The 25,043-nt window shown below is 39.0% G+C and overlaps 2 protein-coding genes across 6 annotated transcripts; both read left to right on the top strand.

The window, feature by feature from the left end:
- Positions 1-5,676: 5,676 nt before the first annotated feature.
- Positions 5,677-9,725, top strand: LOC135777878 (uncharacterized). The gene is made up of 9 exons (XM_073815126.1): positions 5,677-5,806; positions 6,053-6,079; positions 6,388-6,556; positions 6,657-8,384; positions 8,464-8,603; positions 8,772-8,976; positions 9,072-9,173; positions 9,281-9,474; positions 9,549-9,725. Exons 2-9 carry the CDS (start codon positions 6,056-6,058, stop codon positions 9,723-9,725), a joined length of 2,739 nt encoding a protein of 912 aa, XP_073671227.1. The 5' UTR covers positions 5,677-5,806; positions 6,053-6,055.
- A 58-nt stretch (positions 9,726-9,783) lies between these two features.
- Positions 9,784-14,683, top strand: LOC135758099 (uncharacterized). Of its 5 annotated transcripts, XM_073815099.1 has the most exons (17): positions 9,784-10,317; positions 10,390-10,523; positions 10,754-10,873; positions 10,958-11,005; positions 11,117-11,200; positions 11,285-11,371; positions 12,823-12,886; positions 13,023-13,073; positions 13,167-13,211; positions 13,286-13,347; positions 13,467-13,501; positions 13,596-13,631; positions 13,762-13,799; positions 13,879-13,926; positions 13,999-14,148; positions 14,234-14,344; positions 14,564-14,683. In XM_073815099.1, exons 1-7 carry the CDS (start codon positions 9,852-9,854, stop codon positions 12,877-12,879), a joined length of 996 nt encoding a protein of 331 aa, XP_073671200.1. In that variant the 5' UTR covers positions 9,784-9,851; the 3' UTR covers positions 12,880-12,886; positions 13,023-13,073; positions 13,167-13,211; positions 13,286-13,347; positions 13,467-13,501; positions 13,596-13,631; positions 13,762-13,799; positions 13,879-13,926; positions 13,999-14,148; positions 14,234-14,344; positions 14,564-14,683. The 5 variants fall into 5 exon arrangements, with proteins under 5 accessions (XP_073671200.1, XP_073671199.1, XP_073671198.1 ...); XM_073815098.1 differs by having other exon boundaries at positions 14,234-14,675; XM_073815097.1 differs by having other exon boundaries at positions 13,999-14,675.
- Positions 14,684-25,043: the final 10,360 nt, after the last annotated feature.

Here is a 25,043-nt window from a genome sequence, read left to right as displayed (position 1 = left end):
CTCTTATGGCATGTCTGACTGATGTGAAGGCTTGGCTTTCCTTAAATTTCTTAATCTTTAACGAAAAGAAAACTGAAATTATAGTCTTTGGTCCATCTGATTCTTCAAATTCCCCAAAACTGGATTTTGGAGAGATGTCCATGTGTCTGAAACCCTGGGTAAAAAATCTTGGCTTCATTTTTGATGATGGCTTAAAGCTTGACAGACAAATAAAATCAGTTGTTAAGGCCTGTTTTTTTCAGTTGCGCTTGCTATCCAAAGCTAAGCCTTTCCTTTAAAGACTTTGAGAAAGTCATTCATGTTTTTATTTCATCTAGATTGGACTATTGCAACTCACTTTATATTGGGATTAGCCAGACAGCTTTATCCCGCTTGCAGCTTGTCCAAAATGCGGCGGCTAGACTCTTGTGTGGGGTCAAAAAAAGGGAGCATATTACCCCTGTTTTATGTTCACTCCATTGGTTACCTGTTTGTTTTAGAGTCGATTTTAAGGTTTTGCTCCTTGTCTACAAATCTTTGAATGGTTTGGCCCCCTCTTATCTTGGGGAGTTACTGATTGAATATCAACCTACTAGGTCCCTTCGGTCTTCCAACCAGGAACTGTTGGTCACTCCTAAGTCGAGACTGAAGTGTAGTGGTGATCGTGCTTTCTCTATTGCTGCCCCAAGGCTTTGGAATGTCTTGCCTTTGTCCATTAGACAAGCCACCTCTTTTAACATTTTTAAGTCCAGGCTAAAGACATTTCTATTTTCTAAAGCTTATGGCTGCTAGGTTATTTGTATTATCTTAAAACTCTGTTTGTCTGTCTGTTTTTATGTATTATGTATTTACCTATGTTTTGTTTTTATGACCTCCTGGAAAGCACATTGGTCGATGCAAGTCGTAAATTAATTGTGCTATATAAATAAAGTTGTTGTTGTTGTACTTGTTTACTCGTGACTGTAACTAAAGTTATCTCCAGACGCGAGTGTGACTCGATCAACGTCCAAACGCACACACAAACACACAATTATGGAACGTTTTTGCGGACAATATTTAAAAGGAATTGCAAATGGTATTTGCAATTGCGTTTCCTACTTGTGGGTGTAAAAACTGTGACTTAATTCAAACACAAATGCAAACTGTTTGCATTTCCTTTTACGCGAATGTACAATATATGCCAAATTTCAAATGTAAAATCAAAGTCCATTTGCAATTGAATTTCCTATGTCTTTCGAGTTATGACCCTGCCATATTTCAATCTCAATTGCAATTCATAATTTGCTATTTCACTTCCTCTAGCATCGCGTACGGATCTTGCCAAAACTCAAATGAAATCGCAATCCTCTTTGCATTTGCGTTTCCAATGCCTGTACTTAAACTTGTCAATCACAGTGTTGGGGGTGGGGTTATATTATAGGGCGTGTTTGGAAGCGACGTCACTCACACGCTTCACTGCGCTTAAACGGCCACAAGGGGGAGCACAAGAAAAGCTAAAATGATAAAGCAGAAACATTTTTATACATTAAATTATATAATACCTCTGTTATATTTCAGCAATTAACTAAATAAGCTTAAGCACTATTTATTAGCTTGCATAAACTTGCATTAACTTGCTAGTAAAGAAAGATGCCATTTTAAAGCATTTTAATAAAAAAAGAGCTCATTCTGTGTTAATCAGATGTGATATGAGCTAGTGAAGTATCAAGTAAATGTGGGTACATTACTTTAATTCATGCTAATAACATTTTATTTTAAGAGTGATTGGTTATGGAAGGACTGGGATGACTGGTTTCTAATGCGTTTTAACTGAGAACAAAAAACATGCGCTTCTTGCGTTCTCCTTAAATAAATAAATATTCTTTCTTCAGGGTTCTAGAGCATCAGTCCACATACATTTCTCTCACCCTCTCCAGAAATATCGCATTTGCAGCTTTTATCCTGTTTCCCCACGACGATTAATGACGAGAAACATCTCATGCTGCACCTGACCCTTACGAAAATTAACCATGGTTTTACTACAGTTAAAAAAAACATGGTTTTGACAGCCATGGTTTTCAAAAATCATAGTTCAACTATGCTAGTGTAGTAAAACCATGGTTTTGCTGATAGTAATCAATACACCAAAAACCATGGTTACTACACTTTTACCACAATAAAACCATGGTTAATTTTCGTAAGGGGAACTTTGGGACCGCTCGTCTTCCGACTCGCTGTCACTGATTGCTGACTCCGTTGAGCCACCGACCACTCTTTGTTTTGTCAGACAGATTAACATTTTTATATTGTTTTACTAAAAATACCAAGGTTACAAAATCTTTGTTAAACTTTTGAAGAAAATTAGGTTATATGATATTTTGATACATTATAGACTGCATTAATTTTATAATACATTTAGTCAATAAGTCAGCTAAATGTTCACATATTATTTTTCTGATCGTAATTTCATTTAGCATACTTCATTGACTGATTTATAAAATAATACCTTTTCTAATAAAACACAAGTGTTTAAAATAATACACTTATGATACACGTCTAATAATACACTTATAGCGTTTGACATGAGATAATGTCAAAACATTCTGCCATATTATTACTGACAAAATCAATTGAAGGTCAATAATCAATTAATTAAGATGCGTTCCTTTAATTCATAAAACTCACACTTTTGAAACGGTGCTTATCTGGTTAATAATTGCTGCAATATAACAGAGGTAATATATAATTTAATGTATAAAAAAATTTCTGCGTTATCATTTTAGCTTTTCTTGTGCTCCCCCTTGTGGCCGTTTAAGCGCAGTGAAGCGTGTGAGTGACGTCGCTTCCAAACACGCCCTATAATATAACCCCACCCCCAACACTGTGATTGACAAGTTTAAGTACAGGCATTGGAAACGCAAATGCAAAGAGGATTGCGATTTCATTTGAGTTTTGGCAAGATCCGTACGCGATGCTAGAGAAAGTGAAATAGCAAATTATGAATTGCAATTGAGATTGAAATATGGCAGGGTCATAACTCGAAAGACATAGGAAACTCAATTGCAAATGGACTTTGATTTTACATTTGAAATTTGGCATATATTGTACGTTCGCGTAAACAGAAATGCAAACAGTTTGCATTTGCGTTTGAATTAAGTCACAGTTTTTACACCCACAAGTAGGAAACGCAATTGCAAATACCATTTGCAATTCCTTTTTAATATTGTCCGGAATATCATTCCATACACAATGCCTCATATTTGAAGCGCTTTGCGGTATCATTATAAAAGATGCGATTGCACACATCACATACTTGTTTACACGCGCCTAAATCTCCAGACAGACGCGAGTGTGTGTGCTTTGTTTATTTAACGCAGGATCACGAATGGGAAGGCATTTCTTTTATGTTGCTTTCACAAACAAACACGTAACAATAATGGCGTCTTCACATTCCTGCCTGAAGGCTCATTATGCAGCTCATTATGCAATTGTTTTGTTCTTCAGCTGTCAATCACAGATTATTCAAGAGCTTCCAGCCTCCTTGCATATTGCCTTCCTAACCAAAAAGTGACTTTGAAATTGTAAATCAATATATTGTGTTATGTGAAGGAGTAAGCAGAATGATTTTCACAACATTTTAAAGAAAAAACTCTAGACTACTGGATCCTGTTTTGAAAAGTCTTGGGAAAACATGTTTAGAATGAGTTTTGTGGACTTATATCAGTCACTTAAATTTTTATCTTTTTCAAAAACCACGCATAAACATTTTTCTCTCAAAAATACAAACATGTACATACATGTTAATCATATAATATAGTAGCCCAGTTTGTGCTGAATGCAGTGTTATAAGACTTTTGCCATTAATATGTTTTTAAGCAACTGAAAAAAGCACAAATGTCAGTGCAGGTCAAAACTTCTCCAGGGCCCTAAAAACCCCTTAGACCCCAGAGGGTTAAATAGGTACGTTTTAAGACGAGATTTAAAAGTAACCAGACAATCACTTTCTTGTAAGGATTTTGGGAGAGAGTTCCAGAGATGGGGGGCAGCAAAGCTGAAAGCCCTGGACCCCATAGTGACTAAGCGAACCGGTGGTACTACAAGGGAGAAAGAAGAGGAAGATCGAAGTGTACGCTTCGGGGTGTAGATGTGAAGCAGTTCAGAGAGATATAAGGGTGCTAGATTATGAAAAGCTTTGAAAGTGAGAAGCAGAATCTTATATTCTACCCGATATTTAACTGGAAGCCAATGTAAGTGATAGAGAACGGGAGATATATGCTCAATGGAAGAGGTTCTAGTAATTATACGGGCAGCTGAGTTCTGGACCAGTTGAAGTTTGTGAAGGAGTTTGTGAGGTAGGCCAAATACAAGAGAATTACAGTAATCAATGCGTGAAGTGACTAAAGCGTGAACAAGAATGGCTGCTGAATTGGGGCTGAGAAATGGACGAAGAATGCTGATGTTCCGTAGGTGAAAGTATGCAGAGCGAGTAATGTTATTTACATGTTTTTCAAAAGACAAAATGGGGGTTCTGGCCGTCTATGGCGGTCTGCTTGTTCTTTGCTCTTTTCACACGCCCGAGACAGATGAACATGCGCCTGGTTCCATACCTCTTGGCTTCTGATGAACCAGGCGTCTACTGCAGGAACATCTGTGAGTTTATCATCCCAGAGGAGCATAGGTGGCAGGAATCCAAGAACACATTGGAATGGAGAAATCCTGTGACTGTTTTCTTAATGGAGTTTTGTGCATATTCAGCCCAAGGTAGGAAGCGACACCAATCGTTCCGATTTTAATGGCAGTGTATTCTGAGAAATTTAGTGAGTTCTTGATTTAAACGTTCGACTTGACTGTGGGTAATAACCAGATGTTAGACTGATGTTGATGTTAAGTACCTTGAAGAAAGCTTTCAATACCTTGGACATGAACTGGGGGCTACGATCAGAAACAATGTCTTCAGGGAGACCATCAGGGTGCGATTTGTGAAAAAAACAGAGGGAGGGGATGTTTACCCACCATATTTCATTGTGAGTCATTTAGTACCCAACACTTTTAAATTCCATCCATAATAATTTGACTTTTGGTTCGACTGGTTTCAGTGGTTATGAGGAGCAATACGAGAGAGAAATTTGGTAATTATTGTCCGACCTAACAAAAATCCATTATAATATTAATTTTTTTAATATTTCGAATTAAAATATTTCTGATAGGCTATTCAGAAATGCGCTTTCCGCTCACGAGCTCTGATCGGAACAAACCCGAACCTCACTGTCTGCTGAACTTGCGCAGAAACATATAATATAACCAGCTTTTTAAAATGGTTTTTAAAACTGAACATGTAGACTATTTTAGCAGAAATTAAGCTTATTGACAATTTTTTATAATTCTTGACAAAATTAGAATATTGTAAAAGTAGTTTTTTTTTATATAGTTTTAGGTGGGCCTGTTGAAAAGTGGGGCCATCCTGAGCTACAGGACATCGTCTTTCAAAACATAACCTGCGCGAAAGAGAAAAAAATGAATGCGTCTCTGTCCACAGCACATTTCAAAACATTTTAATTCATAAAAATAAATCATGAGAACATGAACTTCATCACTGCATTTGCGAGATGGGTATAAACGGAGGTCGGAGCCAGCTGCAAATGGGTGGGTTAGCAGCAAGTGGGTGGAGCTTAAGCCGCAAGTGGGCTGTACAAACTTCTAGAGGATTTTGATTGGTTTATTTAGTATCACCTGTGTTTACGCTCCACACAGTTGGTGGCGGTAATGTGTACGTTTTGTTTTTGCGATCCATCAGAAAACAAAGAAGAAAACCGCGTTCACATGTCAGCGTGCAAGTTGAAAAGAAGAGGTAAGTTTGCTGTACAGATTTTAGGTTTTTATAAAAGTTAATGTTTATGTAGTTTATAAGTTTTAAAGAAGACCATTTCATAATGGCGTTTGTACGCTGTTTTTAGTCTTGATGTACTTAAAAATAAGGGGGAAAGTGTATCCAAATACATTTTCTGTAGTTTTTTTAGTAGCACACAAATTACAAAATCTGTAACGTGCATGACCAAATCTTTTCTGAATTCTATTTCTACAACTTGCTCTCTAGATTATGGATTCTGAAGACCATAATAAGGTATTGTGGCAGTGTAATTTTTGTACGTTTTAGGACTGCATTGATTTTCAAATAGTAAATGTCTTGAACGTTTTGTAAATGGATTTGATATTAGAATAACTTTACAACTCCTATTTTAATTATACAATGCATGCAATTCTTTTAAAACTTTTCATTTTTAAAAGTTTTCATTGTAGTTATGCTTTTTTCTGCGTAAACCACAATGTAATGTAATGTAATTGAAACATTTGTTTTAATATTATTTTATAAAATGTATTACTCATAACAATCAGTGAAATAAATGTGAAACGCATGTTATTGTATTTTAGGTTCACTTATCAGTGAAAGATGTGCAGGACACTCTTGAGGCATACCAGTGCCTCAAGTGCACAAAATTTCACTGTCCGCTTTGTCCTAAGGACAATATAAAATTTGATGAAAACTTCCAGGCAACAGGCCACCTTCAGTCCCATTTATCTTGGGTGGTAGTACATGGGTGTAAGTTGACCAAAATATTATTATATTCACTATGAATAGGATATTGTATCCAAAAATTATTGACAAAAGTGGAAATTTGTTAACTTTTTTTTTATTTCAGGTTTCAAAATCTATAAATGCCACCTCTTGTGTCGCAAAACAGCTCACTACCACTGTTGTTACTGTGACAAAACACTAATACGTCGGACTGACTTTACAAAACACCTGCTTATTCATACAGCAGATAAGAGTGCAGGTGGACAAGCCACCAGGACTGTGGCTAATAACCAGGGCGAAAAATCGTTCACTCTGGTTCATGGACCAACTGACCAGCCATCAGCAATGGCCAGTGAGCAGAGGGATCAGCAGCCCACCATGGTCTGTGGACCAACTGACCAGCCATCAGCAATGGCCAGTGAGGGCAGGGACCAGCAGCCTATTATAGTTCATGGACTAACTGACCAGCCATCAGCAATGGCCAGCGAGCAGAGGGACCAGCAGCAAACCATCGTCTGTGGACCAACTAACCAGCCATCAGCAATGGCCAGTAAGGGCAGGGACCAACAGCCCATAATAGTTCATGGACCAACTGACCAGCCATCAGCAATGGCCAGTAAGTGGAGGGACCAGCAGCCAACCATGGTCTGTGGACCAACTAACCAGCCATCAGCAATGGCCAGTGAGCGGAGGGACCATCAGCCAACCATGGACTGTGGACCAACTAACCAGCCATCAGCAATGGCCAGTAAGGGCAGGGACCAGCAGCCCATAATAGTTTCTGGACCAACTGACCAGCCTTCTACCACAAACCAGAAACACTGGGGTCTTCCATCGGTGGAGCAGGAGCTAAGACATCATAAATCAAGTCAAAAAAAAGTTTCCTGTCCTAAATGTAATGTGACATTATACTTGAAAAATTTACAACGACACATACGAAGAAAGCATAGAACTGAAAAAATTGACGTGTGTGCAGATCGCCACCTTGCCAGCCAGTGCATTGATGCAAGAAATGGTATTTTTGCAGTTGCCAAAAATTTCTGTGGGCCACCTGTTCCTGTTCATGTTAAACAAAAGCTGAGAGGTCCAAGTGAATGTGAGATGGATGACTGCTCTTTGTTTTATGATGTAGCAGGTAGGAGTGGGCATCAAGCATTTAGATGTTCTCACCTAAGGTCACTTGACTTTTGTTCATCTCCCTCAAACACCTGTCATCTTGAGGAGGACACATTGAGTGAGCTTGTAAAGCAAAAATGGTTTACAGATAACAAGAAAGAGATGTGTCTTGCTCGACTAAAGGAGGCAACAGACCAAAGTGCTCCACTTGCTGTGGGTGTTAAAATTGGGCCACCCAAAAAGCATTATGTGTCTGTCTTGGAGAACAAACCATCATATTACAGTCGATTGGGAAGGGTGATGGTTATGTATGATGCCCAGAGAAACAGCTGGCATTGTCCCTGTGTTAATGCACGTATGTCTTGCCCACATAAGTATATTGCAAAGTGGTTCCTCTTTCAAACTAATAGACACCTTTTTAAAAATGTCAAATCAACTGGAACAGAAGAAGATAACTTGGATGGTCATCAAGAAGATGACAAGGAAAAGATGGAAAAGCCGCTTGGACTTGGAAAAGAACTTTTGCAGAGAATTTTAAAGTATATCATGGATAAAAAACGGTATCCAACAAGTTTTCCTGAAAATCTTTGCAAAGGAGTGTTTGATCCTCCCCCACCAAAGCATATTGTGCCATCAGAAAAGTTCTGCACTGAATGTGGTTATAACTTGCCTCTAAGTGACCCCATCCTTATCACAGCAAAAGCTAAGATTGTGACACTGACATGTGTCTATGAAGGTAAGTGTTATAAGAAATTAAATATTATAGCATGCTGTTATATTCACATATATGTGTCTAATCAATTTATTAATTTCAGGAATAAGCACATACTTAAGGAAATGTCTAAGATGTGGAATGGAGTACCGTTACCAAGACTGGGAACATGGAATCCACAACTTTAACAATCATATTCTCATGGGCTTCCACTTGTGTTTGTATTTAAGGGCATCACTCCAGGTATGGTCCCTGTACATTTTAAATGTGCCTTTATTCCTAAAAATTTAAGCTCTCTTTCTCTCTTTGTATATATTGTTTATTATACCTTCCCAGAGTCCTAATTACTGCTTATTGTTACCAAGTAACAATATCTGGCACAAAGTATAACACTTTTATATTTGTCTGTAGACTCATAATGCAGCAGGCAGAGTTTTCAAAGCAATGGAACTTGCATCTGGTTTAAAGCTTCCTTCACATAACCATCTGTTTCATGGTTACCTACATTTTGAAGCATTGGTGCAACATGACTACAAATATGCATGCATCAATTGTGGCTCTCATCCTCCTGTGGTTATTATGGATCTTCATAAAAAGGGAGTTTTCAGTATGCCAGGTATGACAGCATGCACAACAAAGCTATTCTGACAGTGTTTGTTTTAGGCTTTGTTTATATGGTGAGGAAGAAAGAATGTTGGTTTCCTTACGCAGTGAGTGAGGTACCGGATCCAACCGATTATACTGGGGAAGTTAATCTGAGAGACTTCTGGGAGTCTCTGTCTTTGAATATTATTTCCCTTGGGTTTGTAAAGGGTAAGACATGTTTTTTTTCTTTGTCACTGAAGTAAATTGTACCTGCCTCTATTGAATGGCTGATTAACAAACTAAAACAACATATATTTAAATGTTTTCTCATGTAGTTGGGGAGGAGAATCCATTTGTTGTCAAGCCGACCTTTGGTTTTTGGGCACCGTGGATTGGACCAGAAACTCGAAAATCTGATGTGGTTTTAAACACAGAGTGGGAAAAAGTACACCGCCCAGCAAAAACAAAAGAGCAGGCAGAGCTAGACATCACTGAAGACAGACTTCTCGAGGAAGTCATGAAAATGAAGGTCAGGATTATTTGTAATATTTCTTGTTTGTGTGAATATGTATCATAGTTTTACAAAAAATTTCAACTTTACAGGTTGATGATGTCAAGAAACTGTGCAAAGCTTGTGGGGTGGATCCCTGTGGTTCAAAAACAGACCTTATCCTCAGGCTCCATAATGAGATTAGGAGTAGGAGTACTTATGATAAGATTTTTGAGAAAATATGGGGTGCATCAGGTAAGGCACCATATGCTGATTATGGTTTTGTTTAAGTTAAAGAATTTATATTTTTTATAATTGATGTTGATATTTTACTGTCCTGGCAACATTTACCAAATGTTACCATTTATGATTTTGCCAGAGGTCTGGCAACACATGGGAATCTGAGGGACCCGTTGATGTTGCCATTTGCTCCACATGAGGGAAGACTACTTTGCCCTACAGAAGAAAACATTTCTTTAGCCAAAGAGGGCGAGGTAAAGGTTAATCTTCCCTGGTTAACAGAGCCACGAAATCCCCCCGATATCAATGGGCATCCTACAACAGGAAGTTCAGAGCATTATGTGCTATATGATAAACTACATGAAACGAATGCGAAAGATCCCAAGGATTTTTTAAGAAGAACTGCTCTGGTGCCAGAACTGGCTGGGAAGGTTAATACCCAAGTAGTAGAACAATTCTTTTCTCAAATGGAGAAAAACAACTACTTTCTGAACATGATGGCACCCAGCTCTCAGATCTTTCTAATTCGTAATATAGTCCACCATCACAACACCCAGCTTAACACCTCAAGGGTGGAGAAAATAGAGAAGTTAATGGGAACCAGACAAACCTTCATGAACAAGAATGGGCAACTTATTATAGGTAACATGTGTTTGTAACATACTTTTTTTGCATGAGCATGTGTACTACGATTATTATTTTTTCCCCTTTTAGGTCTATCTCAAGATATCCCAAATGCTGACACCATTAAGGTTCTGCAAAAAGATGAGGCTATTACTAAACTGCAGAATGTCAGTGCTAGCTCCAGGTGTTGGCAACATCCATTGAACGCAGAACTACAGGACAAGGTATCAAGTCAAGCCAGTTTTATAATATTGTACAAAATTTCAGAGCAGCTTTAATGAAAATCATACCGATGTCTCATAATTTTACACTGAGCAGTTTAACGGCTGAGACATACAATTATATAAAGTATGTTAATTATATAAATTATCAACCAATTGAGATTTAACAATAGTAATGAAAGGCCTATAGAAGATAGAATTGTAGTTAATATGAGGAATGTTTTCATTTTTAGGTTTCACGTGTACTGGATGAGGCCATGGATCCTAAGGAGCATATTGTACGCGTCTATGGTGAAACACTTACCCGTGAGGACTTCTTGACATTAGGACTACAGAAGAATGTAGAGGCCATGGTAAGACAATGGAGTAACATGCACTCATGTGTTAGATGTGTAATTTGCATTATCATAGATTTTATTATTGTGCCTCTTATGCAGATTCTGAATTCCTGTCTAAGGGTTATTGCACAAATTGGGTCCATAAGGGTATTGTAGTATTTACAATACCAGTGCACTACATATCAACAGTATACAATGTAAATTACAAAACAAACTAAAACATTGTGTAAATACTGTAAAACCTACTTTGTGTTACAGAACATTGACATCTGGGTGACCAGCAGTTACATTTCACTGACCTGGTTACCACCGGCCTCTGCAAACCCATTGGACCATTTTTCTGTACGTTTTTTTTCTGTGTATATACTTTTTTGTGTCTCCTAAAGATTTATAACACTTTGTGTGTGGATAAATTATTCTTTAAAGGTGGACATTTGCAACAAAGATGTCATTTTACTTCCATCTTGGAAACCAGGCCATTTAAAGTGGGAACTAGGCCATTGGATGATTGCTGTAAGTTAATATTTCAAATGAGACCATACTTATACTTTAAGTGCAAAGGGTTCATGAACTGTATCTGTTTTAGTCCCGGTATGCAATTTCTTGGGATAAGTGGGGGTGCAGGCTAACAGGTTAAATTATAATTTAATGTCATGTTTTTATGTGACCAAATGTTTTATATATATATATATATATATATATATATATATATATATATATATACATATATATATATATATATATATATATATATATATATATAAATTATTTATATATTATTTATATATTTATATTATATATATAAAAATTTTAACCAATTTTTTCAATCCATTTAAAGTTGCCTTATTGAAAAGTTTGTTGCACTATAATAGGTAAAAGTGTTCTCGGACATTTTTCAGATTATGAAGCCAAAGGAAAGACAACTGTTCTTTCTTGACTCGCTCTGTGGCTCTGGTTTAAGTGATGCCAGATACACTCAATTATACAGGTCCTTCAAATGTTCACAACAGCAGTATGGTAGTTCTGTTTGAAACCATACTGCTTGCTTGTTTTTGTTCCTCTTATAAGGTTAACATGAAACTGAATTCCAACTTATTGTACTTTTTTGATGCGAGTTAAACTTGTGTGTGTATATATCTATAACATCTATGTGAATATAATATCTATTCTGCTAATATCCATTCCGTACATGTGCACTGATCAGTCTCGCACAGCAAGAAAAGTACAACTGGGTCAATTTGGATTTCATGTTGACGTCAAATTGTATGGTAGTTCAGTTTTAGACCATACATTTTTTTTTTATCTTATTTAACTTACTGTTTGTTCATTCGTTCATTCAAATTGTTCCAACCCAACTGTTCCAAATTTATTTCCATGCTTGCAAGTAAGCAGTGGCGTGTTTACCATTTTGGGGGCCCTAAGCAAAGTCCAAGGACCTGGGGCCCCCCATGCCCCAACCTTAAGAAAAAAATTCTTGGTTTAAAAATACAAATAGTGCCCATTGTCTTATTCAAAAGAATAAAGAATCATTATCTGTCAAAAACATAAAGGTCTTGGTTTTACCGCAGTGGTTTCCAAACTTATTCCAAAAGGCCTCCCTTTTGTACAGAAAAATATTTTTAAGCCTATCTCAGATATATCCTTTGCTGGCAAATTCCTTGTAAAAATAAAATGATGTAATTAATACAGTACTGCAACTTCAGTGTGTGATCTTAAAAAAAAAAAAAGAAAAAAGCGGAATGCTTACCACACAGACTTTTTATAACTCTGCAATCATTAAATAAAAAATCATTAAATAAGTTAACCGCTTGTGGACAGTAGGGGGCCCCACAAGCCCGTGGGGCCCCAAGCAATTGCGTGGTTTGCGTGGTGGGTAAACACGCCACTGCAAGTAAGCATTTTTGCTCATCTTTATTTATTGTTCATATACCTCTGTCTTTTTTTGTCTTTTTTTTAATTGATAGAGATCTTGCCCAAAAAATTGGGACACCAGGACAATGGTCGGAGACTGTCCTAAATGACATTACGGTAGGAATTTTTTTTTGATGTCCCATATGACTATGATCACAGCTTCTGCTGTAATGTATAAAGTTCTTAATTTACAAGTTGTTGTGTGTTTATCACATCAATTAATCATTTATGGTGTTTTTGATTTCATTACTAGGACAATGCAAGACAAAGGCTGTCAAATAACTGTGGAGTGTTTGTCTTGATGGCAAGTACATAATGTACTGTAAATGAGGAACATCGAGGTGTAATCAATTGCTGTTACCCATTTAACTTTTTTGGTGTTTCTTGTATATTATAGTATGCACTGTATGTTATTCTTGGACAGAAGTTTGACTTCACTGAAGTAAGTATTTGTTTTTTGTAGCTGCATTTTAATATAATTGAAAATTGTACTAAATGATTACTTTATGTACACAGCTTAACATGAAGAACATAAGAAAATGGTGGTGTGCCATCTTGCTTGACAATTTCTCTTTAGAGTAAGTGTGAAAAAAAATTACCTGTACTTAATGTAATGCATCCTTGCATTCAATTAATTTAATTTGTTCTTTTTCTTACTTTATTTGTTATTTGTTGCATGACAATCAAATTGTGGAAGACATGGGAGAAAGCGAAAACGAGCTGTTGTTGCTGGTATTGTCAGCTTTTTACATTTTGCTAATATTTTTTGTAAAATTAAAAATTTATGGATAATTTTACCAGTTTTTTTATTCTTATCCTCTTTCAGAAGAAGAAGAATGTTCTGCACTCCCTGAAACATCTGGTAAGAAAATTTTTTTTACATGCATGTGAAAGTAAGAACTTTGATATAAAACAAAATACATATACTATGCTGGGTTTCAAATTATATAACTATAATATTGGTCAGCTAATTTTAAATTACTTTATTTTAGCAGACCAAACCCCAGTTGTGCCCTCTGTTTCTAGCAAGGTATGCATAATCAATTGTAATGATGATTTTAAAATGTGTATCATAGAACAATTTTAATCCACTTATATTTTTCTTTAAGGATGAGCTGTTAAAAGACGACGACCCTCCATCATGCTTCATCTTCAAGGTAGTTGAATGTTCTATAATGTGCTTTTTAACATTCTTTAACAGCCTGTGCTAACTGTTGCTATCTTTTCAGTTATCAGGAGCGTTGCTGAAGAGCTTCTTGAAGTTGTTCTTCAAGAAGGAGATGCTGCCTACATGACCCTGTCATTGACCTGCTCAAGGTTCAGGGACATAGTTAGGGATGACAAGTTTAAGAATCAGGCACACTTCTTATGGCTAGAAAGTAAATATTGACATTAAAAAATTAAATGCATAACAACAACATCATTGATAATGTTAAATGCTATGTTAATTGTTTTTCACCTCAGGTGTTACATGCTGGAAAAATAAGTCGTCTCGCTACAAACAGCTCTTCTGGAAAATGTACTCAATCTCCACTTGTTTGGAGTGTGGGTTTGAGTACAAATGCTGCACACCTGGTACTTTTTGTGTAAATTGTTGATGAATAAACTAATTGTTAATCTAAAGGAAAATGAAAAATCTAATTTACTTATGACATTCCTTGGAGTTTAAGTTCTGGACACCATTCACTTGCATGGCATGGACCTACAGAGCTGAGAAATTATTCTTAATGTTTTTAAATGTTCACTCTCAACTATAAACCCTAGTTCTTATTGTGCTTCTTGTGTATCCACCAGGTTATGCTGGGAAGGGAAAGCGAGGTGAGCTCCAGGGAATTTATTCAGAAACCTTCCACCCTGGATTTTGCAGTTTTGAATGCTTGCAGATCAGTTCTAATGAGTTCTAATGAGTTCCTCACAAGTAACCAAAAATTCAAAAAAAATAAAACAAAATAAACACTTTTGCAATCAATTCTGAGTGACTGGTACATGATTTTATTCATTAAAAAAAATAATTTATCCACCCTGAGATTTAAATGTAATATATGTGTAACATGTTCAGAAGAAAATTAGTCTGCTATTTAAAAAAATTATGCAGTAAAGATGGATGGTAACTCTTTTTTTTTATATTAGCCACATGGTTTTCATGTATTTACACATTTACTTCACTAAATCCAGTTGCATCACATTTTAATATGTTCATTTACTTGATATTGTAGAATATGTAGCTAATATTCAGACATGTGCTTAAATAAGGCCGACAGCGAATTTAAAACACCATCACTTTAAGTATGGTAAAAGGTGTAAAGACGTGACTTTAACGTGACAGTGAGTGGTATTGGACACACACAATAATAACAAAGTATGGTAAAAGGTGTAAAGACGTGACTTCAACGTAATAGTGAGTGGTATTGGATACACACACAATAAAGCTGTAAGAAATCAAACCATGATCAGGGACCTAAATATTTGATCGTTTATTTTCATTACTGTCGCTACTTCCTGCCATACTCATTCACCGCCGTCCTTGCAGGATTTCCGCATAAGCTCCTCCCATTTGCGGCGTAAACTCCTCCTACTTGCACATTTCTGAAATCCCTCCTACTTGCGGTGCAAGCTCCTCCCACTTGCGGCGTAAACTCATCCCACCTGCGGTTCTCCGTGCTGCAGCGATACATACATGGCATTTGCAGGAATTGTAAAATCTTTTTTCTTTTTAACTCATGAAGCAGCATAACCCTTTCCGCACACATATGAACTGTGATCATGCACAACAAGAAAACACGCAAGAATTAAATCCCCCTCCCAGTACCGTGGATAATGCCATTGCCACTCATGTCAAAACACTTATTTATGAATGGCAAAACTATTTGTATCAGAAGGCTAGCGATGACAGTGGGTGGTAGCCTGGTCCAACCAGACTCTCGTACATTCATTTCATTTGTACAGAGAGTCTGGTCACGCTCCATTGCAAAGCTTTACTTCCGTTAAGGAGGGTCCATTGTTGAAGTTTAAAACTATTGGATCTGCCCAGAGTCACTCAGGATCTGCCAAAGCCAATCGCTAACGTGTGGTCATGACGTATATCATGCACCGAAACCGTCCGGAAACAACAAGTCAGAATAATCAGACAAAAAAAACTTAGCAAACCTGGTTCTTGCTCCGGCTTTAACTTATTCGGCAGTTTTGCAACAACGGACCGAATAGCTTTTTTCACGTTTTTCTCCGCTGCCATTACTGAACTACAACTCAAACTGACGCACAACCTCAACGTCATCGTTCTTAGCCACCCCCATCTATTCGCTGATTGGTCCTGCAGATTTTTGCAGGAGAAAACGAAACTCTATAGAGAAATCCCAGACGTACTGCTGAAGCGAAATGAAAATTAAGCGGAAGCACGTAGGAGGGCGGAGCCAGGCTAAGTGGGTGGTCCATTTCGGATTTTATTGTTCTATCGCATTGACAGTTCACATTACAGCACTTTACTTCGGTTAATAGGCTACTTCTCTAGGCTAGCCTTTGCTGAACAACGGATTGATTGCAAAGTTAAACCATTACAGTAGAAACAGTTTTACTTCTGCTTTTAAAGTAATAACGTTAACTTTAAGTTACACTGCGATACTGTGCTACAGTAAAATTATATAAAAGACAGATGCATTACGTTAGTCACGAACTGGACGCGAACTGGTTTATCATATGTGTAACTTCGGCCATTCTCCGTGGTGTGACTGGGACACTAACTCTCCTTGTCATGAATAGGCTTGTTGCGATAGTCGGTGAAACGGTGATTAACGGTGCTTCAGCCTCTCACCGGTTAGATCACTTGCCCACCGCGACACCGTCTTTCACCGTCGTTTTGATATTTTCTTGTAATTAAATCATTTAGTTTCGTTAGAGAGAGCAAACACTTACAACTGAATGTGTCTGCTGTCTGAATTCAGCGGAGCTGAACGCGCGTCATCACAGAGCAGCGGCTGCGGGTGTCAGATTTCATTTATTCCTGTCAGACTGCGGCGAGCAGACGATGGCAGAAGCCGCGTGCTTACTCGTTTTTGTTATAAGATACATATATGATGTTTAATATTGGCGAGATCGTTTTGTTGTTGTGTTTTTCATTAAGAATAATAATAAACCCATCATTCAAGCAGCGCTTTATGGAGGAATAGCCAGTTGCTCTGCTTGGGACTGGTGAGTTTCTGTCAGAAGTACCTGCGCACATTGACCCAAGCACTTAAACCAGCTGTTGCACTTGCATTTGCACGCAAATTCATATGCGATTTATCGCAGCGTATGCAAGCGCTGGATTTAAACAACAGTTGCATCTAAATCAAAAGTGAAAGTAAAATGCGCACTTCTGTATCACGGTATCACCGGGTTTGTCACGTGCTGATTAACCGGTGGGAAAATTCTGTCACCGCAACAACCCTACTGCTGAATATGCTGCCTTCCTTTGTTTCGACAAACACAGCTCCTCAACCATCTCGCAAGTGTTGATAGGCTATTACTCGTGAGGTGTAACCGGGTGTGTAACCAATCAGACAGCGCCGTGGGCGGGACATTGAGCAAGTCTGCAGAGTGGTGAATACAGAGAGGCTGCTCGGCAGCTATATCAGAGCAAGCCAAAGTAGCACATTTTTGTGATCCGTCTTGCCACTAGTGTAGTAGCACTGATCAGTTTGAGGGGGGATAAATTTATCCCCACTGGGGATAAAAATAATTAAGCAGAGGCTGGGATACATTGACCAGAAAGGGGGAAATCCCACGCATCCCCCCGGCAAATCGCACCCTGGAGACCATAATAACGAAACTTGCTCTGCTGTCTCTAGGCCTGACGGTAGTTTGGGTAAGGGAATGAGCCTACAAGCTTTTGAAAAATGATCAACAACTGAGAGATGACTGTGTTACCTTAAGAGATAGGTAGATCCGTGACGAAATCTACAGCAATGTGTGACCAGTGTCTTTGTGGCACATTGAGGGGCTGGAGGAGGCCTGCAGGGGCTTGGCGAGGGGATTTGTTGGCTGCACAAGTGGCACAAGCGTTAATAAATTAACTCACATCCTGATACATAGACTGACACCAGAACTCATTCTTTAGTTTTTGCAGAGTTGTGTTTACACCTGGGTGACCAGAGGTAAGAGATGTGTGTACCCATTGCATGATTTGTCACCTGTGGGATGATGGAACGAAGGTGCAATCGGCAGGACAATCAGTGGGTGGTAGGTTGAGTGTTGAACTGCTTGATCTCCTGCATAATGTTCCACTGAACCGGGGCAACGATAAGGGAGGGTGGGATAATGGGCTCTGGGTTGAGGGTCTGGGGCAGGAAATCAAATTGACAAGACAGAGCGTCAGCTTTGGTTTTCTTAGAGCCAGGGCGATAAATTATGGTAAATTGATAGCGTGTGAAGAATAGAGCCCATCTTGCCTGTCTGGTGTTTAGACGTTTAGCTGACTGATTGGTGAAGATGGTGAATGGGTGTTTTGCGCCCTCTAGCCAATGCCATGACTCTTCTAGTGCTGCCTTCATGGCCAATAATTCACAATTACCCACATCACAGTTATGCTCAGCCAAGTTCAGCTTTCTCGAAAAGAATGCACAGGGAAACATTTCAGGGTTCGCCTTGTCTTTGGGATAGAACCGCACCAATTCCAGAGCTGGATGCATTTACTTCTACAAGAAATGGACAATCTGGGTCAGGATGGTGAAGAATAGGGGCTGAAGTGAACATAGATTTCAGATCTTCGAATGAACGTTCTGCCTCGGGACTCCACATTAATTTGTGACAGGTTTTTTGAACAAAGGAGGTTAAAGGTGCGGCGATGAGACTGAAGTTTTTTATGAAGCTTCTGTAGAACTTAGCAAAGTCGAGGAAACGTTGTAACTCTTTTACAGATTGAGGTTTGGGCCAGTTTAAAGGTAGGGTAACACATTTTGAAAAATGCTAACGTAGCCGCCTAGCAATGAAATCCCGATCCCACCCTCAAGTCAAATCGCTCTCCAAAGTCACGCCTCTTTCCAAACACATGAACACGCACAGATCAGACGGTCACGTCTCATTCACCAGTGAGAAAACTTTGCAGTACAAAGTGAATAACACTTCCAAAATAACCAACATAAACAACTGGTTTACATCAGAATTAGTTTAAGCACACGTTCGGTTGTGTAGACGTAGTAACTATATCGTTATGCTAATCCGTAAACGAACACAAATTTCATAAGCAACACAACGTTTCATCAAAGTATAATATCTGAATCCATCTCAATACAAACATATCGCGTACCTACCTTACCAAAATAAACAGTGCAACGACCCTTTCAGACGCTTTGCCTCCTGCAGCTGTTTCATCTCGCGGTAAAGCAGTAAAGTTACCGATGTTAATTTGGATTTTTTCTCTTGCTGATCCAGGCAGTTTTTGCTGTTGTTGTTATAAAAGATGCATTTAGTTTTGTTGCTCCTGTGTAGGTTGTCAATTCAGCAGAAAAGTTTGGTGTTCTCGCTGTTTACAGACAGAGCGCACGTGAACGCGCCGATGACGTATGGTATCTGCTTGGACTCGCTGCGCGGTGGGAATTCAAATTACGCTTACGTATGAGGGACATAAAAGGAAACGTCCGTTCGGACCGAAATCTATGATTTGTTGAACATTTTTTGGTCCTACGCCTTTCACAGATGACATACATTTTTACAAATACATTTAAACAACTTAACACAGTGATTGCTATCAGGATGTGAGGAGACTTTTAACCAGCATAACTAAAAATGTTTCAGGATCAAATCTGTTACCCTACCTTTAATACTGCACTTACCTTCTTATTGTCCATGGCGACCCCCTCCGGACTGATTACATAACCCAGGCATGAAGTGGATGATTGGTGAAACTCGCACTTCTCTGCCTTGGTGTACAGTTGATGTTCAATAAGCCGCCGTAGTACAGCTCGAACATGTTGGATGTGCTGCTTTAGGGACTCAGAATTGATCAAGATGTTATCAATATACACAATGACAAAGTGATTCAGCATGTCCCGGAAAACATCATTAATGAAAGATTGAAAGATAGATGGGCTGTTAGATAATCCGAAGGGCATCACCAAATATTCATAGTGGCCATTAGCTGTAGAAAAACCTGTCTTCCATTCATCCCCTTCTCAAATCCGAATTAAATTGTAGGGACTACAAAGGTCGAGCTTGAGTTCCAGAGCAGAGGGGACTAAAGGCAGGTGGATATCGAAACTTGACTGTGATGTCGTTTAGCCCTCGGTAATGTATGCATGGACGGAGGCCGCCATCTTTCTTTTCGACAAAGAAGAACCCTGCAGTGGCTGGTGAAGTGGAAGTTTGGATAAAGCCTTTAGCGAGTTCCTCATCGATGTAGTTCTTCATGGCTTGGGTCTCAGGTTCTGAGGGAAAATTCTGCCTTTAGGTGGTGTTGTGCCTGGGAGAAGGTCAATTGAACAGTCACTGGGTCGATGTGGTGGTAGTTGTGTGGCCTTAGTCTTGGTGAAGGCTATCTCCAGATCATGATATTCACTGGGGACGTTTTCGGAGATAGAAATCACAGGGGTTATTTGAGATGAGCAGAGAGATAGATCTGGAGGTTTACTCACACATGTAGTTTGGCAGGTTGGGTTCCAGCTAACGATTTATTTGTCTGTCCAGAAAATGAGCGGGTTGTGTTGGTGAAGCCAGGGGAAGCCGAGGATGACTGGTTTGTGTGGAGATTGAATGGCATAGAAGGTGAAGATTTCTGAGTGGTCTGGGGCGGTGTACAAAGTAATACTTTCCATGATGCCTGCAGACCATAACGCCGTAGCCCATTTAAAATCCTTCCTGGTGAGTAGTGAACAAACTAGAGACATTTTAACGACGTCTTTGTTGTATAGGGTAGGTTGCGGAGCAATAAACTGTTCGCACTGCATCAAAAAGCCATAAAATTTTTGGGGTACCATCGACTTTGGGAAGGCTAAACGAGGCGTAGACAGGAAGTGGCATGGGTGCAGATGGTGATGGTGGCAGGGGTTGAGCAGTGGAGGCTGCGGCCGAGAAATATGTCTGATCTGAAAATGTGTTTGTCTGAAAAATGATGGACATATGCATCTCGGACAGCTTGGGGTTGAGTAAATCATGGGTTTAATATAAATTTTGGCCAAACTATCCCTTTAAACATAACGGGGGGGGGGGGGGGGGGATCTCTTGCATTTTTGTAGATGGCACTACAGATCCATTTTTACACCCACATTTCTGAGGCTTATATCAAATGAAAATTCACCACATTTGATTTGTATGCAACGTTTAATGACTTTTTGTGCATGTTTAGGCCCTCAAAAATGCGATTCATTTGACCATACTTTGTCACGCCACCATGGATATGCACCTTAATGAAAAGTCAAAATCTTTGCCATTTATCAACACAACAGACCTTATGATTAGAGTGACCAAATATGATGTTGATATGTGTGACAGTATGAATGAGGTAAGTGGTGGGGAGTGACCCCCGCGATGACCAATCAGCAGTGAGTACTGGCTATATTAGAGCTGGTTGGCTTAAGCCTGGTATGCGTCATGTCCGGACCCTCCCCGTTTTGCTGTGTTGATGGTGGCTTACGGTATGTGTTACTATTACGTAGCATGCTGCTAACCCTTGATGGTAGATACAACATTAATGATTCGCTTGATATATTCCAGCTTCGCTTTCCATCCGTGTGGTTGCTCTATTTGTGTAGCAGTGGATTGATTGTTGCTAAAACCCAGCCTTCCTGTCCATTTGTGTGTTTTCCATGGTTGCTTTAGCGATGAGCTGCTGACTGCCTTTTCCAGTAGGTGAGCGCTGTTTTCTGTATTGTTATCACAATGTCTGGCTTTGTAAAAGGGCTGGAAGATTAACGGGTGTATTTTAGTAATGTGTAGTTCCTGTATTCCAGCTTAACCGCGGGTGATATGAATGCTGTGCACTCTGGCCATGGCTCGATACTTAAACCTAAAATCTAAACTTTATATCTATTTGTTTGTGGTAAGTCAATATGGGGGTATTAGTGGGGAATTATAGTGGTAATCTGTGATCATGAATAATATGGGCTTTTTATTCGTATTTTTGTAGGATTCCCCCTTTCACTTTGGACGATTATGTTCTTGCCTTAGATCCATTCTGTACCCGCCGACGTGTGCTGCACAAACCTTGCTATATTGCACAGAATTACGCTGGGCCTGCTGCTGCTGCTGTCTGGTTTGTGGGAGTTTAGTGTTATATTACAACGTCTCTCTGAGCGCAGAATCGCTCTGCATACTCGAGCTGGCGCTTAGCGTTTGATCTCGCTCTATAGGTTTTTGGCCCTACATGTAGCTGTTTAACTGTTGTTGTTTTTTTCTTTTCTTTTATCTGTAAAATTGTATGCGGTTTTTGTTCATAATTATTAGCTATAGTTTAATTTGTATTTCTTTTCTTTTATTTTGTGTTTCTTTCAGAGGTATTTGTGTAACTGAGTGTGCTGTGATTTTTGGGATTTATTTGTGTTTAATTTTCTTTCAGGAGCTAAGGTCCCCACAGGTGAAGGATCTAGTGGTGGTACTATTCTGACGTTTGCTGTGTTACACCTTTTTGGAGTGTATGAGTGTGTAATCCTAGTTCACGGTGTGGTGTGTGAAAGTGTGCTCCTTGATAACGTGCGCTGGTGATTACTCCTGTGGGTAACCTCAGCCCTGTATGTTTGTGTATTGTTTGTTGTTTTGATTACTCATCCATCCAGTTGCCAGTCACTGCATATTTTGCAGTGAGGATATTTTGAGTGTGTGTGTTGTAAAACCTGTGGTGTTCTTTAGTGATGTTATCTGTTTTGTTTTTACATTAAAGTGCTGGAGAATGTTGATTGGAGTGGTACTCCTTTTAAAACAAATTTTTCAATTTTTTTTATTGTTGATGAATAAACTTTATATTTTTATGATACTCATGTTCTCTGCCTGCCTTTATTTATAAGAGAAGTAAACCTGTGTGACCAAGTGTTTATTTCTGTTTCCTGGTTAATCTCCCAGGTGGCGTAGTCGAATTCCCCTGCAAGTAGATAAACTTGTGTTGTAACTTTAGAACATCATAACGCCACATATGGTTAAATCTCTAAGAGCAGTAAATCACAGCATAAAACATCATATTTCCTTCCCCCTTATCAAACGTGTGAAGTTTGGGGCAGGTCGGACATTGTATGCCTAAATTACAACAGCTTCCTATTTCATGGCGAAACATCACAATTTGCCAGGCTGCCACGGACACGCCCTTCAACGAAAAGTCAAGATCTTCACAATTTATCATTGGGAAGTCCTTGAGTTCGGATTGACCAAATATGATGATGATTTGATTAAATCTCTAAGAGCAGCAAATCATTGCGGAAAACATGTAATTTAATTCTGCCACTAGGTGGCGCTTTGACTCTAACTGAAAATTAGCATGATAATGTGTTCAGGCCAAGACCCTTATCAAACATGTGAAGCATGGGTTAGATTGGACATTATATACCTGAGTTACAACAACTTCCTGTTTCATGGCGAAAACGCTGAAATTTGTCAGGTAGCCACAGACACACCCTCCAACAAAAAGTCAAGATATCTAAAATTTAACATCGCAAAGGCCTTTAGATTAGACTGACCAAATATGATGAAATCTCTAGGAGGAGTTAGTTAAAGTACGAAGCCTGGAAATGCCAAAGTTTGCACAGAAATCACAGCGAAAATTTAAAATGGCCGACTTTTTGTGAGGTTTAGAGCTAGGCTCCAAGAGACTTTTTTGTAGGTCTTGGGGTGATAGATGATCCTACCAAATTTCTTATCTGTACGTTTTTCGTAGCGGTGGGCTGTTCTCTTAAAATTTTGCAGGTGGCGCTATCGAGCCATTTCTACACGCCTACTTCTGACGCCTATACCACATGTAAATTTTCACAACTTCTGACGCATGTGCACATTTTCATGAGTTTTCGGGCATGTTTACACCTTCAAAAATGTGATTCATTTTGGAGAAAAATACTACACTGAGCAAACACAATAGGGTTTTGCACCCACGGTGCAGGCCATTCTGGTATTCTGTATTTGGAATAATACTATGTGTTTGTGTGGTTTATGGTTAAAAAACACATTATTTCACATACCGAACATTTTTGTAGCTCCAGATTTTCCTCTCTTCCTGAAACGCACTTATTTTGTACAAATCTCATCGATTTATAAAGTGCCTTGTCCCTGATTGGCTAGGTAATCTGTACATTGTGATTGACCTGAATACCTCTGATGTCAGAGATGCTCCTTACCATGTTTGAAAGATTCGCTCACAATGCAATGCTAAGAGGAGTTAACTTACAGTCCAAAGTCTACATCACCAGGTAATAAACTGTTGCCTACAATCCGTGTCTTTGCTGTAGTGCAAGAAAAGAGATTTACGTTGGAGATTACTCACATCATGGTTTACTTTGGGGTATGTACCTTTTGCATATCTTTAATGTACTAATACACCTTACACACCAAAGGAAATGTAAAATCGTGAATCGAGGGGCTCTTTAAATGTTGGTGTGGTACAAACAATGCAATTAGATATTGAACATCTTAAGGTGGACTTATTGGCCCTCAGCACACAGGTACAATCTTTAAATCAGGACTTTAAACAGTCTATTAACAGTACACTAAACCAGGAAACCAGTTTGAGGGAGGCAGTGGACGCTAGCTTAGAGTCCCTGGAGAGGCTGAAAAAGGCCTTTATGGACTGTTTCTTAAGGAGAGATGCTAAATGGAAAAGTCAAATTAAGAAACTTCTCAGAGCTGGTGGAAGGAAGTAAAGCAAAGGTAACTGATTGGGAGTCTTTCATTAATGGCTACTTTTCTTCCAGAGGATTACCCCACCAAAGTGGAAGACAAGCTGAGGTCTCGTACAGCAGCCACATCAACACCTGAGAGACTTCACCTATGACTACCGTGCACTCTGCCAAAAGTGGAATCCTGACATCTCTGAGGAAGAGCTGGGGGGCCGCATCCTCAACAACTTCAATTCCAGGGTAGCCAGCTGCCTGAGAGGGACAGTGAACACAGTGGAACAACTTGTGAAGGTTGGATCCATGGTGGAGAAGGACTGCCTAGGACCAAGAGAATACTGGCAGAAAGTTGGAGGAAGAACTAAGAGAGAGGTAACGAAAGAACAACCTTGCCGGTGTTTCCATAGCACTAACCCAGGCTGTCACATCCTTGCTTTTGATACCTGTAATAATAAATGGGAAAGAGAGGAAAACAGTGCTGGATACAGGAAGTACTT

This window comes from Paramisgurnus dabryanus, chromosome 6, assembly GCF_030506205.2.
Source record: "Paramisgurnus dabryanus chromosome 6, PD_genome_1.1, whole genome shotgun sequence".
NCBI classification, from domain to species: Eukaryota; Metazoa; Chordata; class Actinopteri; order Cypriniformes; family Cobitidae; genus Paramisgurnus; species Paramisgurnus dabryanus.
This window is presented reverse-complemented; position numbering and strand designations above follow the sequence as displayed.